The sequence below is a fragment of the Aquarana catesbeiana genome, linkage group LG05 (assembly GCF_042186555.1).
Source record: "Aquarana catesbeiana isolate 2022-GZ linkage group LG05, ASM4218655v1, whole genome shotgun sequence".
Classification (NCBI taxonomy): Eukaryota; Metazoa; Chordata; class Amphibia; order Anura; family Ranidae; genus Aquarana; species Aquarana catesbeiana.
This window is the reverse complement of record NC_133328.1, coordinates 563,142,499-563,162,722: the sequence shown is the minus strand read 5'-3', so window position 1 is coordinate 563,162,722 and position 20,224 is coordinate 563,142,499. Positions and strand designations below refer to the sequence as shown.

The window sequence follows — 20,224 nt, the reverse complement described above, 5'->3', positions numbered from 1 at the left end:
AAGAACAACCCCAAATAAATTCTCCTGCTTCTGACGATCGCAGCGATACCACATATGTGTATGTTATTTGTTCTTTGTACCTGTAGTACATCCCAGAAATAATACTGAACATTTTTTTATCCTACCTAAAACACACTGACACTAACTGACACTGATATTAATTAAAAAAAAAAATTCTGTCCCCCAAAAATACTGACACTGACCTTTGACCTTTGACCCAAACACTGACCCTGGCATTGACCAAACCTTGATTTATGTATTTTTTTAATTATTTTTTTTTCCATTCACAGTGAGAGAAAAAATGGGGGTGACTGATCACTGTGATAGCCAATCAGAGGCTATCACAGCGATCGGGTGACCTGGAAACGGAAGTTCTTGGTCCTGATTGTTAGTACGGGGCTCGGGGCTCTCTGTGAGACCGCAGTGCATTTTTTTAGTTTTGGATACAGTAAGGTTAGGTTCACATCTATGTGTTTTTAGTGCGTTTACAGATCCACAGACATGCACTACAATTCGTTTAACCTTAATTCCTATAGGTCTCATTTACATCTATGCAGTTTTCTGCAATGTGTTTTTTGGGAAAGATTTAATACATGAAGCGCAGTGCATTTTTGGCTCTATAGACATCAATGAAATTGCATCAAAAATGCATGTACAGTGCATGACAACAGACACATACTCCTAGCAAATATCAATACCTCCCAAAAATTGCAAAAAGCATTAAAATGCATCAAAAACCCAAATGAAAAAATGCAAAATGAATAGCAAAAATACATCAACCACAGATGCATAGCTGTGAACCTAGCCTAAGGAAGTATTACAACTTTGTCAAGGTTTTATTGCTGTCTGTGTCCCCATTGGAAAGATTCTAATTAAATGACCGATGTCACCATGATAGAAAATCCACAAATGTTGTCATCAGCAAAAGGTGAGGGAAAATCATCCAATGAGAACACCTGCTCCTATGACAACTCTTTAAAAAATATCACCAAAGAGGGCCACATAGAGCAAAAAAATAAATTAAAAAAAACTTCATATGGGTTTTAATGCATTCCTACTAAAAAAAATGTTTTAGCTTTACAGACAATTTAAATACCACACTGCACACATATTCCAATCAATGCTTAATTTGGTCACACTAACTGCAAATACAGTTCTGCATATGGCTACTTTTTCAAAGAAATAAACTATTTTCCTACTTTTTTTGTTTTGTCCATAGCCTTCAGTATTGAGAGGTTTAGGGCTTCCAGTGCTGCCAGCACACTTTCATATTCCCCCAAATGCTGTGAGAAGTAATCTGCAAAAGAAATATAGTGTAATATAGTAACACTATGCGGTACTAGTGAGACATGCAAACTATAGCAGATAATAATAATATGATCTACATTACGAAAATAAAAACCAGTTATGTTATAATACCAGAAAATCTGTGACCATTTCTGTGAAAAAAAATGCTGCTTTTCTAAGCTACTGACCGCAAAAGGCATTAGTATGACACCTTGTACAGTATTATGACTGCTCAATTCTGCATGTGTGCAAGTCTGAACCAGCAAAAATTGCTTATCGCTCGTGTTGTAAAAGTCAACTTTTGCTGGTCTATTCCCATGTTACCATATTCTTTGCAATGGGAGAGCATTTAATATGCAATACTCTAACTTACACTGTTGGTGCCCACCCCCTATGTAATTCCAATTAAAGAGGTGCTGGTATTTTTTAACTTAATTAGGCACAAAGGATAAAGCTTTTGAGTGTAAAAGTGGCATTCAGGGCTTACTCATTAGGGCTAGAAACACATTAAAATTCATATGTCAACATCACATTGAATCAAATGTGTAAAAAAGTTAATCAGGCTAATTCAGAGCGAAATTCTTGGTTTTTATGTTTTCCAGTTTAAAAAAATAGGATTTTTCATTTACCAGAAAAATACTTTTCTTGAAGTACAGTACAGGACAAAGGATATTAAATTCTTAACCTTGGGTTATATGCAGCTACCTTCAGGTGAAAGGACACTGGCGAAAAAGAACGCTGCAGGGAAATCCCCTATATAACCATTCCCACTCCCAGCAAGCCTCAGTTTTGTAGTAAGGAATAGGGCGATAAAAAAAAGGGGAGGAGCATCTGTGCTGTACTGCACTCCAATAAATTTAACTGGTAAGGAAAACATCCTGTTCAAGGGAGAATGGGACTACCCCAGAGATTGCACCCTCAGGTCCCATGTTGCCAGAATGGCAAGCAGTAACAGACTGGAGTGAAAATGAGGATAATGGACTGCCTCGAAGAGGACTCCAAGACCCCAAAGCCAAATGCAGGGTCAGATAACTTCTAGACAACAGAATATGAATATGGAATCAAATAGCCTGAAACTTTCCATTGTAGGGAAAATCTGTAAATAGGGCTGAGAATAGAATCAGGTTCACATACTTCAAGTGATGAGACAGATCCAGCACTGAAATCTGGAGAGTTAGGATCTTCCGGGAGTAGACTTAGTAGTGTCTGCACTGAAGGATGTTGGATGACTGAGTATTTATTTATTTATTACAGTATGAGTCAACTAGGCTTTCCGAAGAAGTACATCCAATATACCACTGGAAAATCTTGGGAAAATATGAGGTGCAATGGACAGGCCCAGGGAGGGACCCCACTTAAAAAAAAAAAAGACAGCAAGTTCTCAGAAGCGTAGAGGTGCCAGGACAGGCAGTAGGCATTCTTCAAGCTCCACAGAGGCCAAAAGGCTCCCCATATAGAGGGAGCAACAACCAACCTGTTAATCACCATGTGGGACTTTGTACCTGAAGGAAGGAGAAAGGGCGGATGCCCCCTCTGATATGATCCCAGGGAGAGAAGCTGCATCCAAGCAGTATGAAGACCTGCCAAACCAAGGTGAGTAAGACCCAATTCCAGAAAGTCCTGGGATCAATATTAGGAAGAGGCTAACTTAGGAATCAGGTTGGCCAAGAAAAGCCAGTGCAAATAATTCTGGGCTAGCTGGTACTCCCATACTACTGCATCAGAAGGCTTAGGGTACAACTCCACATAAAGTTTCTGGATGAAATTGACCAAGGCACCAGAGGCAAAAGCAAGGATGGCTAAAGAACCAACCACAACCTGGCGGTGTCAACGCATGCCAGCATACAAACAGTATGCAAGTTAAATAATACCATCAAGGGTAATTAAATGTAGAATAGGGGAGGCAAATGGCCGATTTGTGACTAGGTAGGCCACCGCACCAATAGTGAGAATCAACCACCAATCGAAAAGAGATAAGAGCCATTTGTTGCTGTAGGACCCTAGGTAATACTAGAAAACAGCATGCAAGTGAACCTGTACCTACAAGGGGCACTCACAGATCCACTTCAAGGCAGGAGGAGCAATGGACATTGTGACAAGGTCAACAGAGGCCATCAACAGTGTGGCAGTAAGACATTACCAGCAAGGGATACACACGGACAAACCTCAAAGCAGGTGGAGTTAAATGACAAGTGCACCATAGCTCACTGTGCAAACAGTAACCTAGTGGGACAAAATCAACCGGGTCACTCACTGACCAACTGTAGAGCCGCAGGGATCAACAACCTTGACTAGGTCACTATACAAATTATACACAAGTGAAACAGTACCACAAGCGATACTCAAAGACGGCTATAGAGAAGTAGGATTAATGACCGTGTGTAAACAGGACACCAAAGGCCACTGTGCGCACAGTACTCTGAAAATATTTCACAACAACCGTCACTTCTTAAACCACCGTGGAGCAGCATGGCTAATGGCTGTGTGTGACACAATCACTAAAGGCCACAGTAAATAAAGCATACAATGAGACATTACCCACAAGGGTATATACAAACTGCTGCAGAGAAGGGTTAAATTGCCTGTGCGTAAGCAGGTCATAATGGGCCTCTGAACAAACAATAGACAGCGAGACATTGCCAAACGATTTACTCACAAACTCATTGCAGAACTGTAGGGGTTAATGGCCATGTGATTAGGTCATCATGGGCCAATGTACAAACAGATAAACAGTGAGACATAACCAATAAGGGGTACTCACATATCACTGCAATGAGATAGGTTAATGGCTATGACAAAGTCACCATAGGCTGCCACACCAACAGAATTCAGTGAGACATTAACCACAAGGGTCACTCAACAAACCACTGCAGAGCAGGAGGAGTCAATGGTTATCTTTGACAAGTTAACCATAGGCCTTTGTACAACTGTAGTAAGCATACTCACAGTCCACTGCATAGCAGAAGGGGATAATGGCTGTGTGCAACTAGGACACAATAGTTTGCTTTACAAACAGTATACAGCGAAGGGTTAATTGCTATCCATGACTAGGTCATCATAACCCGCTGTTCCACAAGTGCACAAGAACCATTACCAATGAAGGATACTCACAGACCACTGCAAAGCAGGAGGGGTCAATAGTCATCAAGGAGTAGGTCACCACAGACTACTGTATCAGAAATACACATAGGGACATTCCCAAGGTTAGAACTGTGAGAACCAGCCAGGGCCCATTTTGAGGAGAAACTATCCCCCTTGAACTGTTAGCTGATTGGAGGCTCCCTAACCCAGCGCCTTTGAACCTCTAAATCTACCATGTGTGGTGCTGTAATGTCCTCAGAGGGATACTCACAACAGCTTTAGTGGGGTGTCTAGGGGTAATGCTGCCTGTGCCAAGAACTCTTAGTACACGAAGCCCAGGAAGGATCCTCAGATCATTGCGTTGATTACCTGCTAAATGCTGAGCTGGTCCTCCCCCCAGTGGCAGGCCAGAGGAAATACAGTAGAAGTTACAGCCTATGAAAAATGGCAGTAAGTATATAACAACACCTGAACGGGTGTTCCTGCTCATGACTGAGACATGCATTTAGAGCGGCGTTCCACCCAAAAGTGGAACTTCCGCTTTAAGCACTCCTTGTCCCCTTACATGCCACATTCTGCATGTAATTTTTTTTTGGGGGGGGAGTGGGTGCCTTTTTATTAGTGGGACTTCCTGTCCCACTTTCTCCTTCCTCTTCATGGCCGCATAGGCGACTCCTCCTCTCGCCCTAGGTGGCCCCTCTCTGCCGGCAAACTTCTGGGACGCGTCACAGGTCACAGAAGATTGCCTGGTCAATAGCAAAGAGCAGCGTGACTTGTGCATGCGCAGTGCGCGCCTGGTCGTGATAAGTGGGTGATAAGTGAGATGAAATTTCGAAAAGAACAAGGCTCACATGGCTTGCCGTGGTCTTAGACGTTTGGCAGATCTGAGATACTCCAAGTTTTTATGATCTGTGAATATCATGATGGGATGAGCTGCTCCTTCTAGTAGATATCGCCATTCTTCTCTAGTGCAGCTTTTATTGCTAGCAGTTCCCGATCGCCAACACATCATAACTCCTTTCTGGCTGGCTCAGCTTTTGGGAGAAAAAATCTACTGGATGCAGTAATGCTTTAGGACCTTGGCGTTGAGACAGGACAGCCCCTGTGGTGACTTCCGATGCATCAGCCTCCATGACATAGGGCAAGGCTGGATCTGGATGCTGCAGAATGGGAGCTGAGGTGAACAAAGCCTTTAGCTTATCAAAAGCCGCTTGGGCTTCCTGGGGCCACTGGAAACGGGTGTGCTGGTAAGTCTGTTGAGTAATTGGGGCAATAATGCTAGAAATGTCTTTAATGAATTTTCAATAAAAATTAGCAAAGCCCACAAACCTTTGGATGCCTTTCTTGTCAGTGGGGTCTGGCCACTCCTGAACAGTGGATACCTTCTGAGGGTTCATGGCTACCCCATCCGTGGAAATGATTAGGCCCAGGAATTGTATGGACTTCTTTTCAAAATCATACTTCTCCGCTTTAGCATAGAGCCTGTGTTCTATCAGTGTGGATAGCACCTTCTTGACATGGGTTCTATGCAGCTCCAAGATGGCAGAGAAGATGAGGATATCATCCAAGTATACAATCAAGAAGTTATCCAGGAACTAACTAAAGATGTTGATCACAAAATGATGGAAGGTAGCCAGGGCATTACACAGTCCAAAAGGTATAACAAGATATTCAAAATGCCCAAAGTGAATTTGAAAGGTGGTCTTCCATTCATCTCCCTCCCGAATGCACACAAGATTGTAGGCGCCCCGTAAGTTCAGCTTAGTAAAGATTTGACCGGCACGAAATCTCTGTAAGAGCTCAGGAACGAGAGGGAGGGGATAATGATATTTGATGTTGATCTTGTTGAGTTCTCTATAGTCCACACAAGGCCTGAGGGTATGGTCTTTTTTCTCCACGAAGAAGATTCCGGCACCAGCGGGGGAAGATGACAGACGAATGAAACCCTTTTCTAGGTTCTCATCAATGTATTGGCGTAGTGTCTCAAGCTCAGTCTCTGAAAGTGGGAATATTCATCCAAAAGGAATCTCCGCACTAGGCAACAACTCGATTGGACAATTGTAAGGACAATGGGGTGGTAATAGGTCGGCTTTCTTCTTATCAAAAATGTCCAGGAAATTATGGTAAACTGCAGGGACATCTTGGCTGGCATTGGAAACTGGCTGGACCTGGACGGTAAGACAACTAGAAGATGATACAGACTTAGGAACTCTGCAATACTGAAGGCAGTAGATTGACTTGAAGGAGATATCCCCTTTGTACCAGTCTACCAGTCTATCTGTGGGTTGTGTGCCCACAGCCAGGGGATTCCCAGAATCACAGGAAACATTGGTGAGCAAAGAACATTGAAGAAAAGGAATTCTTGATGGCCCGAGTCAGTTATGGTAAGTATAGGTAAAGTCTCTGGTGTAACAGGTCCGAACCGAGATGTGGTACCATCAGCCAAATAAACAAGTTTATGTTTTTTAGCTTGAAGGGGAATCTGAAAGTCTCTTGCAAAGTAATGTCCATAAAACAACTGCAACTCCCTGGAATCAACTATTGCTGGAAGTCTGATCCCCCTTTTGCCACCTGTAATGCCACATGGAGAACAAGGTGAGTTGGGGAAGGTCCTGGGACTTGGAGGCATGTAGGGCTGTGGGGAGAAGACTTACTGGGCCTCACTGGACAGTTGTGCAGGAAATGTCCGCCTCCTCCACAGTAGAGACAAAGGTTGGCTTGCCGGCGACAAAGTCTCTCATTAGAGGTTAGAGCATAGCGAACCACGCCAATTTGCATAGGCCCTCTTTCAGAAGTGACTGAAGTGGAAGATGCAAGAGCAGCTTGAACTTTAGGCAGCATCCATGAATGTCGGAAGGATTGTGCACATTCCAAACGTCGCTCCGATTCTGCTGGCCGCGGATTGTTCTCTGACAGATATACACACACACACATTTCAAAGCATTGACTCCTCCCCCTCTCTTTAGATGACTTTGAGGTTTCAGTTGGAAACAGCATTATAAAAGGCTCATCATTGTAAAATAGCAATAGGATAATTTTTTTTCACACGATTAATAGTATGAAACTCCAATAGACTTGGCAGTGCTGGTTGATGTAATGATTAGTACACATGCAGAAATGTAGGGGTGGAACTTGCAGGGTGAATGGTATGCATAAAGGATCACCAATATATATCACAACACCAAAAAAAGTGAAGAAGAAGGAGAGAAGGGACATACTTTGCACCTCCCTGGGGGGTTTTACCTTGCTCCCATTCACTTAGTTCTAAAGCATCTTATTATAAGCTATTATGTGCACTAAAGATCATCAGATAATGGAGTGGAAGAGGACAGCCCTAAGTAGCGTGTATCTCTAGTACCATTGCTTGCTTCCCTTGCCTCTTGCTTTCAGGAATGTTTTGGCTGTATTGACATATAGCATCAGTAGTAGACTGAATAGTGCCAGCTCATTGGCAAGGTGCCAGTTATCCTCTTCTAAATCACCTGCAGCTCCAGGGATTCTGAAATGTTTCTTGGATCAATTTGCATTGTTGTTCCATGAATGTTTGTTGGCTCTGAGGTGTTTTAATTCTGTCAACACCTAATGAAAACAATGCTCCATATCGCAAATTTAATAGCCATACTCTAGAAGTTGACACCAATGGCATACCTAGCATATTAGACACCCAGAGCAGATTTTTTTTTAACACTCTCATTTTAATATTTATTCAATTAAATTAATACGAATATTTGCCTGAAAACGAGACAGTGAAGATTTTCTTTGTAATTTTCATAGTGACGCCAGGGAAAAATAAAATGCAGCGGGGATTATAGTGGCGCAATATAGTGCACCATGGAAAAACATGGAAATAATAGTTGTTTGTTTTTATTGTAACAAGCCTGAAGCAATTCAATTCTAGTAATGTGGTCCTCTAAATTCCAGTGACTTGACAATCTATATGGGGAAAATGGCAATCCTGACAATCATATACAATACTTGAACAAATGGGCACTTACTGGAATACGAAACAAAAAGAGGGGTTTGGGACTTTAAATGAGGTGTGTGGGATCACACGCCTCCATCCCTAACTATATGCAAGAAAAAGAGGGTTCAGGACTTTAAATGAGGTAGGTCTAGCATGGCTAAAAGATGAGATGTAAGAAGACTTGTTTTATTCAATACATTAACCACTAGACGACCAGCTGCTGCAGTTATACTGCGGCAGGTTGGCTCCCCTGGGCAAATCGCCGTAGGTATACGTCAGCCATATTAAGACCACTAGGCGGCACGTGCAGCGCGACAACATAGCCATTGCGTGTGCCCAGCGGCCATGATGTTCGCCAGGCACCGTTGATCGCTCCTGAGAGACATAGAACAGAGGTCTGTCAATGTAAACAGACAGATCTCCGTTCTGTCAGGGGTAAGGAGACACATATGTTGTTCATACTAAGAATGAACAGCGATATGTCTCCTCCTTCAGGCAGTCCCATCCCCCCACAGTTAGAATCACTCCCTAGGACACACATTTAACCCCTTGATCGCCCCCTAGTGTTAACCCCTTCCCTGCCAGTGACATTCATACAGTAATCAGTGGCTATTTTTAGCTCAGATTGCTATATAAAATGTCAATGGTCCCAAAAGTGTCCGATCTGTCCGCCGCAATGTTGCAGTCCCAATAAAAATCGCAGATCGCTGCCATTACTAGTAAAAAAAAAAAAGAAAATAATAAAAATGGCATAAATCTATCGCCTATTTTGTAGACGCTATAACTTTTGTGCAAACCAATCAATATACCCTTTATTGTGATTTTTTTTTTTACCAAAAAAATGTAGAAGAATACATATTGGCCTAAACTGAGGAAGAAATTAGTCTTTTTATATTTTTGGGGGGGATATTTATTATAGCAAAAAATACTGATTTTTTTTCAAAATTGTCGCTCTTTTTTTGTTTATAGCACAAAAATAAAAAAAATCGCACAGGTGATCAAATACCACCAAAAGAAAGCTCTATTTATGGGAAAAAAAGGACATCAATTTTGTTTGGGTACAACTTCGCACGACCGCGCAATTGTCAGTTAAAGCGATGCAGTGCCATATCGCAAACAATGGTCTGGTCAGGAAGGGGGGCAAATCCTTTCGGGACTGACGTGGTTAAAAAACATGACATAGCAAAATGAGTACATGCATGGTAAATAAGCATAAAAATCACATATTGTTAACCAGATATTCATAAAAACAATCATAGCAACTTGAAGATGACATATTGTGGTATGGCACAGTTGTCCATCATAAAGAATCGCTATGCTGTATGATGACAACTGTCCTATACCTCAATATGTCATCTCCAAGTTGCTACTGTTTTTATGAATATCTGGTTAATAATATGTGATTGTTATGCTTATTTAGCATGCATGTACTCATTTTGCTATTATTGAATAGAAATTATTGAATAGAAATTATTGAATAAAACATGTCTTCTTACATTGACTCATCTTTTAGCCATGCTAGACCTACCTCATTTAAAGTCCCAAACCCACTTTTTCTTGCTTACTGGAATACGTGGACAACAAATAGATAATTATGACAATATGTGGGCAACAAACAAGCAATGTAATTATATATGTGGGCAACAAATGGGCAATCAATACAATATATGGCCAGCACTCCTGCACCAATTCATCCAGTAATAATCCCCCTCCTTTCCCTACAAAAATATTTCCCTGAAGAAGAAAATCTCCCCCCTCCAGCAAACACATCACACAAAATACTTACTAGATCTCAGATACAGAGAGGTGCCTAGTAAGTGAAAGGAAATCCTGCCAGGCTTCCCCATGGCTGTGGCATGAAACACATCAGAGCCAAGAAGCCTAGGAGAAGTCTTGGTTCTGAGATGCTCTGTATTTAAGGTCTGTACATACTTGAACAGGCACATTACTGCTATGCAGGTGCTTTTGCAGAGCTGTGGTCAATGTGGCTTTGCAGGAAACCTTGCACAGCAGTAATGTCCAGAGAGGATGCCGCCTGGAGTACCTACAAGCTGGCTGTACCCGGGAAGACCACTCCCACCCCTTCCTCAAGGTATGTCAATGTTTAATACATTCCCTATTAGGTCATACTGCATGCAGCAATTCGTTCCAGTGCTCCTTCACATTTTATGATGGTGGGTCCACCACCTTTGTTTAACTACCTTTGGCATGACCGGGCCCAAATACCCCTGCTTACTACAGGCAGCACGTAAATAAATTTATTATATGTGAAAGGAAAGATATAAAAATAATATTATTAAACTTATTAGCTATTGTCACAGAAACATTCCAAGACCAGACTGAACAAACATTTATATTTACTCAGTGCCTTGAAAAAGTATTCATACCGTTTGAAATGTTCCACATTTTGTCATGTTACAACCAAAAACGTAAATGTATTTTATTGAGATTTTATGTGATAGACCAACACAAAGTGGCACATAATTGTGAAGTGGAAGGAAAATGATAAATGGTTTTCACAGCTGTTCTGTAAAGCCCTCAGAGATTTGTTAGAGAGCCTTAGTAAACAAACAGCATCATGAAGGCCAAGGAACACACCAGACAGGTCAGGGATAAAGTTGTGGAGAAGTTTAAAGCAGGGTTAGGTTATAAAAAAAAATCTCAAACTTTGAACATCTCAAGGAGCACTGTTCAATCCATAATCCAAAAATGGAAAGAGTATGGCACAACTGCAAACCTACCAAGACATGGTCGTCCACCTAAACTGACAGGCCAGGCAAGGAGAGCATTAATCAGAGAAACAGCCAAGAGGCCCATGGTAACTCTGGAGGAGTTGCAGAGATCCACAGCTCAGGTGGGAGAATCTGTCCACAGGACAACTATTAGCCATGCACTCCACAAATCTGGCCTTTATGGAAGAGTGGCAAGAAGAAAGCCATTGTTGAAAGAAAGCGGTAAGAAGTCCTGTTTGCAGTTTGCAAGAAGCCATGTGGGGGACACAGCAAACATGTGGAAGAAGGTACTCTGGACAGAGGAGACCAAAACTGAACGTTTTGGCCTAAAAGCAAAACGTTATGTGTGGCAGAAAACTAACACTGCACATCACCCTGAACACATCATCCCCACCGTGAAACATGGTGGTGCCAAGGTTTAAATCAAGGCATATTCATGTTTTAGAATGGCCCAGTCAAAGTCCAGACCTAAACCCAATTGAGAATCTGTGGCAAGACTTGAAAATTGCTGTTCACAGACCCTCTCCATCCAATCTGACAGAGCTTGGGCAATTTTGCGAAGAAGAATGGGCAAAAAATTCACTCTCTAGATGTGCAAAGCTGGTAGAGACATACCCAAAAAGACTTGCAGCTGTAATTGCAGCGAAAGGTGGTTCTACAAAGTATTGACACAGGGGGGCTGAATACAAATGCACGCCACACTTTCGCATTTTTATTTGTAAAAAATTTGGAAAACCATTTATCATTTTCCTTCCACTTCCCAATTATGTGCCACTTTGTGTTGGTCTATCACATAAAACCCCAATAAAATACATTTATGTTTTTGGTTGTAACATGACAAATGTGGAGAATTTCAAGGGGTATGAATACTTTTTCAAGGCACTGTAATTCAGTCATTCCTCCCACCTGTTGTACAATTCCTGGAACCTCTGCCTGCCTACCTGTTCTTCTGCTGCCTGCTGGCTAAGATCTGTCTACACACTTCTCCTTTTCCTTCTGTGTGTTATCTCTCATCATTAGGGGTGCTGACAGCTCCTCCTTTACTGTGCATTATTAAAAAATAACTGCTTTAAAGCTAATGTTTACTAAAATTTTTGGTGACAGCATCATACACATTAGTTATGTGTAATAGTGTGCATTCCATTTCCTGAAGGTGTCTGAAGATACCTGCAAGTAATGGTATACACACCATTACACATAACTAATGTGTTTGGTGCTGTATCCCAAAACAAAATGATATTAAACTTCAGCTTTAATTACTTTGAAGATTTTAAACATAGGAGACACATCCTAAAAAGCTTCAAAAAAAGTTTCTGGAATGTATCTCCTACATTTGCACCTCTCCCTCTGATGATGCGCCCCCTGCTACTATTACCGGCAATTACTGGCTGTCAAAATGACAGCTGAAAATTGCTATGTATTACATAGCAGAAGCTGCTTTCAAAATGCAGCTGCTCCTGTGTAAAATGACACCTACAAAAACTGGCTTCTCATCTTTTTCCTCCCACTGGCATTCAGCGGCTGCAGGGGGAAAATGTTCATTATGCTATTCAAAAGAAAAAATTTGAAATTCTGAACCATTTCATTTGTTTGTGGCCCGCGACTGGTTACCTATCATTTAAGTGGACCTCGTTCTTCAAAAGGTTGAGCACCCCTGCTTTAAGACATCAGTTAAAGACACCTTAGAACAGTGATGGCGAACCTTGGCACCCCAGATGTTTTGGAACTTCATTTCCCATTATGCTCATGCAGTCCTCAGTGTAATTGAGCATCATAGGAAATGTAGTTCCAAAACATCTGGGGTGCCAAGGTTCGCCATCACTGCCTTAGAAGCAAAAAACTGCTCTGGTCCTTAAAGGGAATGAAGCTAAAGATGGTCAATATTTATCTGTATAATCATAATTATAATTGCAAAAGAAATTAAATATACTGCAAAATACTCCTCATCTGTAATATTTATGTGGACACGTATACATGTGTCTTCAAATGTGTGAAATGTATGTAAGAACACAAAAAAGATCATTCTTCTCTCTGCCTATCCTTTATAAAAAATGTAATCTCATCAAGGCTAGAAAGAATATTTGTGAATTTCAATGGATATCCATGCCATGGCCCATGGGTGGCATGGGTTACAATTTTTGTTTGTTTTTTATTGCTGTGTAACCACAGATGAGATTTATTCTCATTATTGGTGACCATTGTCTCCAATATATAAAGGGTAGGGAAATTCAACATTTTTGAGTTGTCAAGAGAACAGGACGTAAGGGGAAATTGTCTAATGGGTAAACTTGTTCTGCTGGCAAACTAAAGAGAATATCCACACACGTTAGAGAGATACCCCCTTACCTCCTATTGTGTATCTGAGAAGCATTAGAAAGGAAAACAAGTTTGAACCATTCCCTATTTTTTGTAAAACTATTTTTATTTTATTCTATGTTTATTCTATGTTATCTAAAACTGAAAAAAATGGCTCTCTATAGACTATTTCTGGTACACCAGAGTGGACAACCTGAAATTGCATGTTACAGCTACAAACAGTAGACAAATAGCTTCTTAACTACCTACCAATTATCCAGAATTAACCTTCCAGGTGTCCTCTGGTCTAGTTATATTGAGTTAAACGAAGCCACATTGACAACTAAAGAGGGAAATTGATTAATATAGCCTAAAACTGTTCTTCTTGTGTTGTATGCATCATTAATAATTGCTACTGTTCAACTAGGTAGCAAAAATAGATCTTTAATGCGTCCCCTTCTAGTTCCTGCCAGATTGTTTAGCCTGCATAAAACATCTGATTCGAGTTGGCAAGTACTGAAAGTTGCGGGATGAATCAAAATTGTGCTTGGAAGTTCTTTAATATTTCAAAGGATCTAAAGAATAATCTGCCATTACTGCAACTATAATAAAATATTAGATACATAGAATCTACCAGCATGCTTTTGAACAGTGGATGTAGCCGGTGGAAGCCATTCTGTGGCCCCTGAAGTTAGATAAGGCACTGGCTACATGCCCATTTATAGCACAGATGGTATTCCAAACCACTTTTTCATGCTCTTTCAATGTTTGTTGGGCTCCCAATGGAACAGAACTGTAGAAAGCTTATTTTTTTGCACATGAAATGCATTAGTAGGCTTCCAAGGTGGTTAAGCATAAGACATATGCTTAATATGTCACTCCAATACTGTCCTGTTATACTGAGCCTGATAAAATAAGGTACTATACTATGTGAACGTAATTATTGAACAAATAACATTGCTACCTACTGTATACTCTTTCCATCTGAAGACAATGATAGCTCACACTTTGGGGAATGCTCCTTTTAACCGCTTGCTGACCAGCTCACACAGATATACTGCGGCAGAAGGGCTCCTACAGGCAGAATCACATACCTGTATGTTCCCCTTTAAGAGGCGGCCAGCAGGCCACAAGCTCCGTGAGTCGGGTCGCGGGTCCCGTGGACTCGATTGCCGCAGGGATATCCGCGATCGCCTCACGGGGAGGAAGAACAGGGAGATGCTAATGTAAACAAGCATTGTGGGCGCTTTTTTTGTTTATAGCACAAAAAATAAAAACCACAGGGGTGATCAAATACCACCAAAAGAAAGCTCTATTTGTGGGAAAAAAAGGACGTCAATTTTGTTTTGGAGCCACGTCGCACGTCCGCACAATTGTCAGTTAAAGCGACACAGTGTCGAATCGCAAAAAGTGCTCTGTCAGGAAGGGGGTAAATTCTTCCGGGGCTGAAGTGGTTAATAAAAACTTTTTTTTTTCATTTGCTTTGAATTTGATGTCAATTCCTTTTTTTTTTTACTAAAATGTTTTCAGAAAAGCATTATCAGCTCATTGACTGACAGGAGTTGTTTCCAGGCTATGGATATTTAAATATTCACATAAGCTAAACAAGCAGTACATAAACTCTAAAGTGATTGTAAACGATCACCTTGTAAAATAATCCATTCAATTTAAAATAGAAATAAATGCAAAACATTTTTTGTATAGATATTAAAAAAAAAACATTATAAATATCCTTTTTCCCTTTTTTTATAAGTGATCTCATTCCCTCTGTTCTCAGCTGCAAAAGAGCTGGGGGGAGGAGAAGCTGCACTGCACTGTGCAGTGAGGGCGTGTCAGGACAAATCTGATCTTTGGAGGGGATTACACTGAGTTCCCAATATAAGTTGGAGAACTGACCACGTTGTGTTCTCCTGCTTAGCGTAGTCAGTTTTTAATAGGAAAGCAGAGGGACTGGCAGGAACACCAGAGATTTCACACAAAGGAAACAATACAAAGAAATCAGGATAATTTCTCATACAAGTATATGGTACAGCAACCACATATCAGGAATATGAAGTGCTGGGGTAACAAACGCTTTAAAGTAAGCCCTAACTGACCTACTGAGGAGCAATTCACAGAAAATAGAAACAGTGATATCATTCAATTTGGGTCCGAGAACTCATAACAATTAGTTTTATGATTGGATGACGTGGAGAAGAGGGACAGTGACATCACAATCCCTAATCAGAGAATGCATTTTTGTTAGATGAAAAAATAAAAGGCATCTTCTAAATAGCGGGCAAGCTGCCCCCTGCGTTCAGAGTGCAGAGGGGAAATTGCTAGAGCAGCACTTGGAAATCACGGCTATCGCTAAAAATAAAGCCAAGCTGGACCAATGTAAGTTTTGCAAAAAAAGATCATTCCTGGAGTACCATTTTAAATTAGATCTTATAAGGCTGGAAGGGTGTAAACTCACTGCTGGGAGGATGATTAGGGAGAGCTGAGCTGCTGAAATAAAAGTGCTCCTGCTGTAGACTTCAAAGCTAAATTGCTCCACAGTGTCTGCTGCTACAGAGGTCAATGAGGGCTTGCTTCAAAGTTTATTCACTGCTTGTTAGTATTATATAAATGGTTGCAAGTCTATAGCCTAACCACCATTTTAAAAAGCAACTTCTACTAGCAAATGAAGCCAGTCCATGGGCTTAAAATGCCAAACCCAGAAGAAGACCTGGTGAAAATGGCAGTGGGGGGAGTTGACTGGAGAAGAGGCAAGTATAGAAGAGTTTAGATCTACTGTATATGTGGCTGCAAACTTTGCAGGTGTCCAAATGGAAAAAGGCTCTCAGTGACATGATTCTAAGTTGTACAACCTCTCTCACTTGCCTATACACAGGTGTAGCTGCAGTAGGCAAATATAGAAGGGGGTACTAGAACCATAGATCACACTGACCCAGATTTTGTAAGATCCGATTCAGAGCCAATCAGAAGATAAGAGCATCAACAATTAAAATAATTGTATCTTATGATACAGATGGTAAGTTCCTGGATGTAAAACAGAGCCAATGGATAGGTTGTGCCCCCAAGTCAGTTTAAAATTAAGTTTTTTTTTATGTTAGGCTGAAGTGAACCTGTAATGTTTAATAAAGTTGCAAAAAAGAGAACCTTAAGGTGGTTACATTTTGAAATGCTGTAATGATTGCAGGGCATGAAAACAAACACACATGAGTGATAAAATGTAGATGTAACTCCTGAGAAGAGTCACTGAGTTTGTAAAAAGCAGCATAACGTGAACAGAGGCAGTATGATTATATACTGATTACTGCATATATTCCCTGATTGCTGTTACAAAGAGCTCTAAGTACAGTATACACATAAACACCCCATGGCTATTAAGACAAATCTTGCGTGATAATGGCTTTAAATAAACTGTGCCGCGGCATAAATTAGGGTAATCTAAAAGACATTCGAATAAAACATTAGAAATTGTGTATGACAGCAGGCAAATGTACCGATTCCAGCCTCTTCATTAAAATGGAATCTGTGTGAGCAGGAGGGGGTGGTGAAGCTAAATGAAGAGAGACAATATGCTATGAGTAAATCTATGATAAACAATGCAATATTTCAGTTCTAATTCATTACAACAGAGCCAAAAGAGAACCTGTATTTGTTTGTAAACCCTTAAAAATAAAAATCCTGCTTAATGCTGGCCAGGGGTATGACAATTTCAGCCAATTGAGCTTTTTTTCACAAAAACGGTAAAAACAAATGAATCAGGGCATGAGAAATTAATATGAATTTTTTGGTGAAATTTCAACACCCCACCATCTCATCCAGCATATTGGATGCCATCCTGTAATGTTACTACACTCAATAAAACAAATGCTATTAACAGAGGAACAAAATATGGGTAACTATCTTCTGAATGCATTTTCACCGATCACCAACAGTTTCTTTTAAAACCAAATGAAAATATTGATGGCAAACTACCCTGACCAATTTGATTATTGATAAGATTCAAATTTGGTTGACATTTTCTGAAATTGCTATATTTGTTCGGCCAATCTAGAGCTGATCACTCAGTACAATCTGATTAAGCAGAAGACTGTGAACATTTGGTCTAGGAGGGCAAACAGGGCTGGACTGGGACAAAAATGTGGCCCTGGACTTCATCCAGACCGGCCCAGGGCACAACACATCAGGGCACGGTACATCAGGCCACATCAGGGTACAGAGCCCAGCACATCAGGGCACAAGGCACATCAGGGCACAACACATCAGGGCACAAGGCACATCAGGGCACAGCACATCAGGACACGGTACATCAGGCCACATCAGGGTACAGAGCCCAGCACATCAGGGCACAAGGCACATCAGGGCACAACACATCAGGGCACAAGGCACATCAGGGCACAGCACATCAGGGTACAGCACATCAGGGTACAGGGCACAGCACATCAGGGTACAGAGCCCAGTACATCAGCGTACAGTGCACAACATATCAGGGTACAGTGCCCAGTACATCAGCGTACAGTGCACAACATATCAGGGTACAGTGCCCAGTACATCAGCGTACAGTGCACAACATATCAGGGTACAGTGCCCAGTACATCAGCGTACAGGGCACAACATATCAGGGTACAGTGCCCAGCACATCAGCGTACAGGGCACAACATATCAGGGTACAGTGCCCAGCACATCAGCGTACAGGGCACAACATATCAGGGTACAGTGCCCAGTACATCAGCGTACAGGGCACAACATATCAGGGTACAGTGCACAGCACATCAGGGTACAGAGCCCAGCACATCAGCTAATAGGGCACAACACATCAGGGCACAGTACATCAGGGTATAGCACATCAGGACACAGCACATCAGGGCACAGAACATCAGAGCACACGACATTGAGGCACAGCACACCGGGGCACAGGACATCAGGGCACAGGACATCAGGGCAAAGCACATCAGGGCACATAGCACATCAGGGCGCATCAGGGCACATAGCACATCAGGGCACGTGGCACATCAGGGCACGGGGCACATAGCACATCAGGGCACATGGCACATCAGGGCACGGGGCACATCAGGGCACGGGGCACATCAGGGCAAATGGCACATCATGGCACATCAGGGCACATGGCACATCAGGGCACGGGGCACATCAGGCCACATGGCACATCAGGGCACATTATGGCACATCAGCGCACGGGGCACATCAGGGCACATTATGGCACATCAGGGCACATGATGGGGCACATGGCACATTATGGTGCACATCGCACATCAGGGCATGGGGCACATCAGGGCACATAGCACATCAGGGCACAGGGCACATGGCACATCAGGGCACACGATGGGGCACATTATGGGGCACATGGCACATCAGGCCACATGGCACATTAGGGCACGGGGCACATGGCACATCAGGGCACATTATGGCACATCAGGGCACATGATGGGGCACTTCAGGGCACATGATGGGGCACATCAGGGCACATTATGGGGCACATCAGGCTACATGGCACATTAGGGCACGTGGCACATCGGGGCACATCAGGGCATGGGGCACATCAGGGCTCGGGGCACATGATGGGGCACATAGCACATCAGGGCACATGATGGGGCACATAGCACATCGGGGCACATGATGGGGCACATAGCACATCGGGGCACATGATGGGGAACATAGCACATCGGGGCACATGATGGGGCACATAGCACATCGGGGCACATGATGGGGCACATAGCACATCAGGGCACATGATGGGGAACATAGCACATCGGGGCACATGATGGGGCACATGATGGGGTGATGGGGCACATAGCACATCGGGGCACATGATGGGGCACATAGCGGGGCACATGATGGGGCACATAGCGGGGCACATAGCACATCATCAGGGCACATTGTGGGGTCTTACTAGCCAGCATGCAGAGTAGCGCAGGGAGCTTCTGTAGTAATAAGTTCTCTCTCGTGTCATCACGCTGTTCTCCGGCGGCCCCGCCCCCTCCTCTCTTCTTGTCTATACCAGATGATCCTACAAGCCAATTGGTATAGACGAGAAGAGAGGAGGGGGCGGGGCCGCCGGAGAACAGCGTGATGACACGAGAGAGAACTTATTACTACAGAAGCTCCCTGCGCTACTCTGCATGCTGGCTAATCTCGATCTACCCGTCAGGCGCCAGCTGTTGGCAGTTGACGGGTAGATCGCCGCGCACCGCAGATGCGCCTGAAAGTGAAAGTGGCCCAGACTGAGCCATCGGCCCACCGGGAATCTCCCGGTAGTCCCGATGGCCAGTCCATCCCTGGGGGCAAACTCAAGCAACTGGCTTTTCCACAGTAGGGACACTTTTACACTTTGACACCGCAGCAATTGATGGTGAAATGTGGGTGAAGTCTCAAGCATGCTCTATACATAAACATACATATATAAATGCTAAACTGTATATGTTAAAGAGGGTATCAAAGGATGTGGTACTTGGTGTGCAAAACAAAATGACTGCTACTCTTTGAAAACTAGATCACAAACCACTAACAATTTCACTTTATTTTACATGAGTTCACAAAAAGGATGTTGCAAACTGTACAATGCAGAAAAGGAAAATGTATCAATAATGGATATTGTGGACCTTGGCTATGAAGAAAGATTGACTTAAAGAATATGGTAACCCAACATTTCATATTCCTGATGTGTACCTACTGTATCGTGTACTTGTATGAAAACGTTTCTTGTTATTTTTGTATTGTATTTATCTATTATGAATAGAAAAGTTCAGAAGGGTGAGGTGCACGTCGGTCGGAGTAACAAGTGCAAGCAATCAAGCCTTCCCAAAGGCTTATATTATAGGAAACGACAAAAAGGGATTGCTGCATAAAAATGTTTTAA

The 20,224-nt window shown here is 42.4% G+C and overlaps 1 protein-coding gene across 1 annotated transcript in view; it reads right to left on the bottom strand.

The window, feature by feature from the left end:
* NECAB1 (N-terminal EF-hand calcium binding protein 1) overlaps window positions 1-20,224 on the bottom strand; it is a 316,109-nt gene that overhangs the window by 170,965 nt on the left and 124,920 nt on the right. Inside the window, exon 5 of the mRNA XM_073631932.1 lies at window positions 1,200-1,297. Coding sequence (XP_073488033.1) covers window positions 1,200-1,297 — 98 coding nt within the window. The remainder of the gene's footprint in view (window positions 1-1,199; window positions 1,298-20,224) is intronic.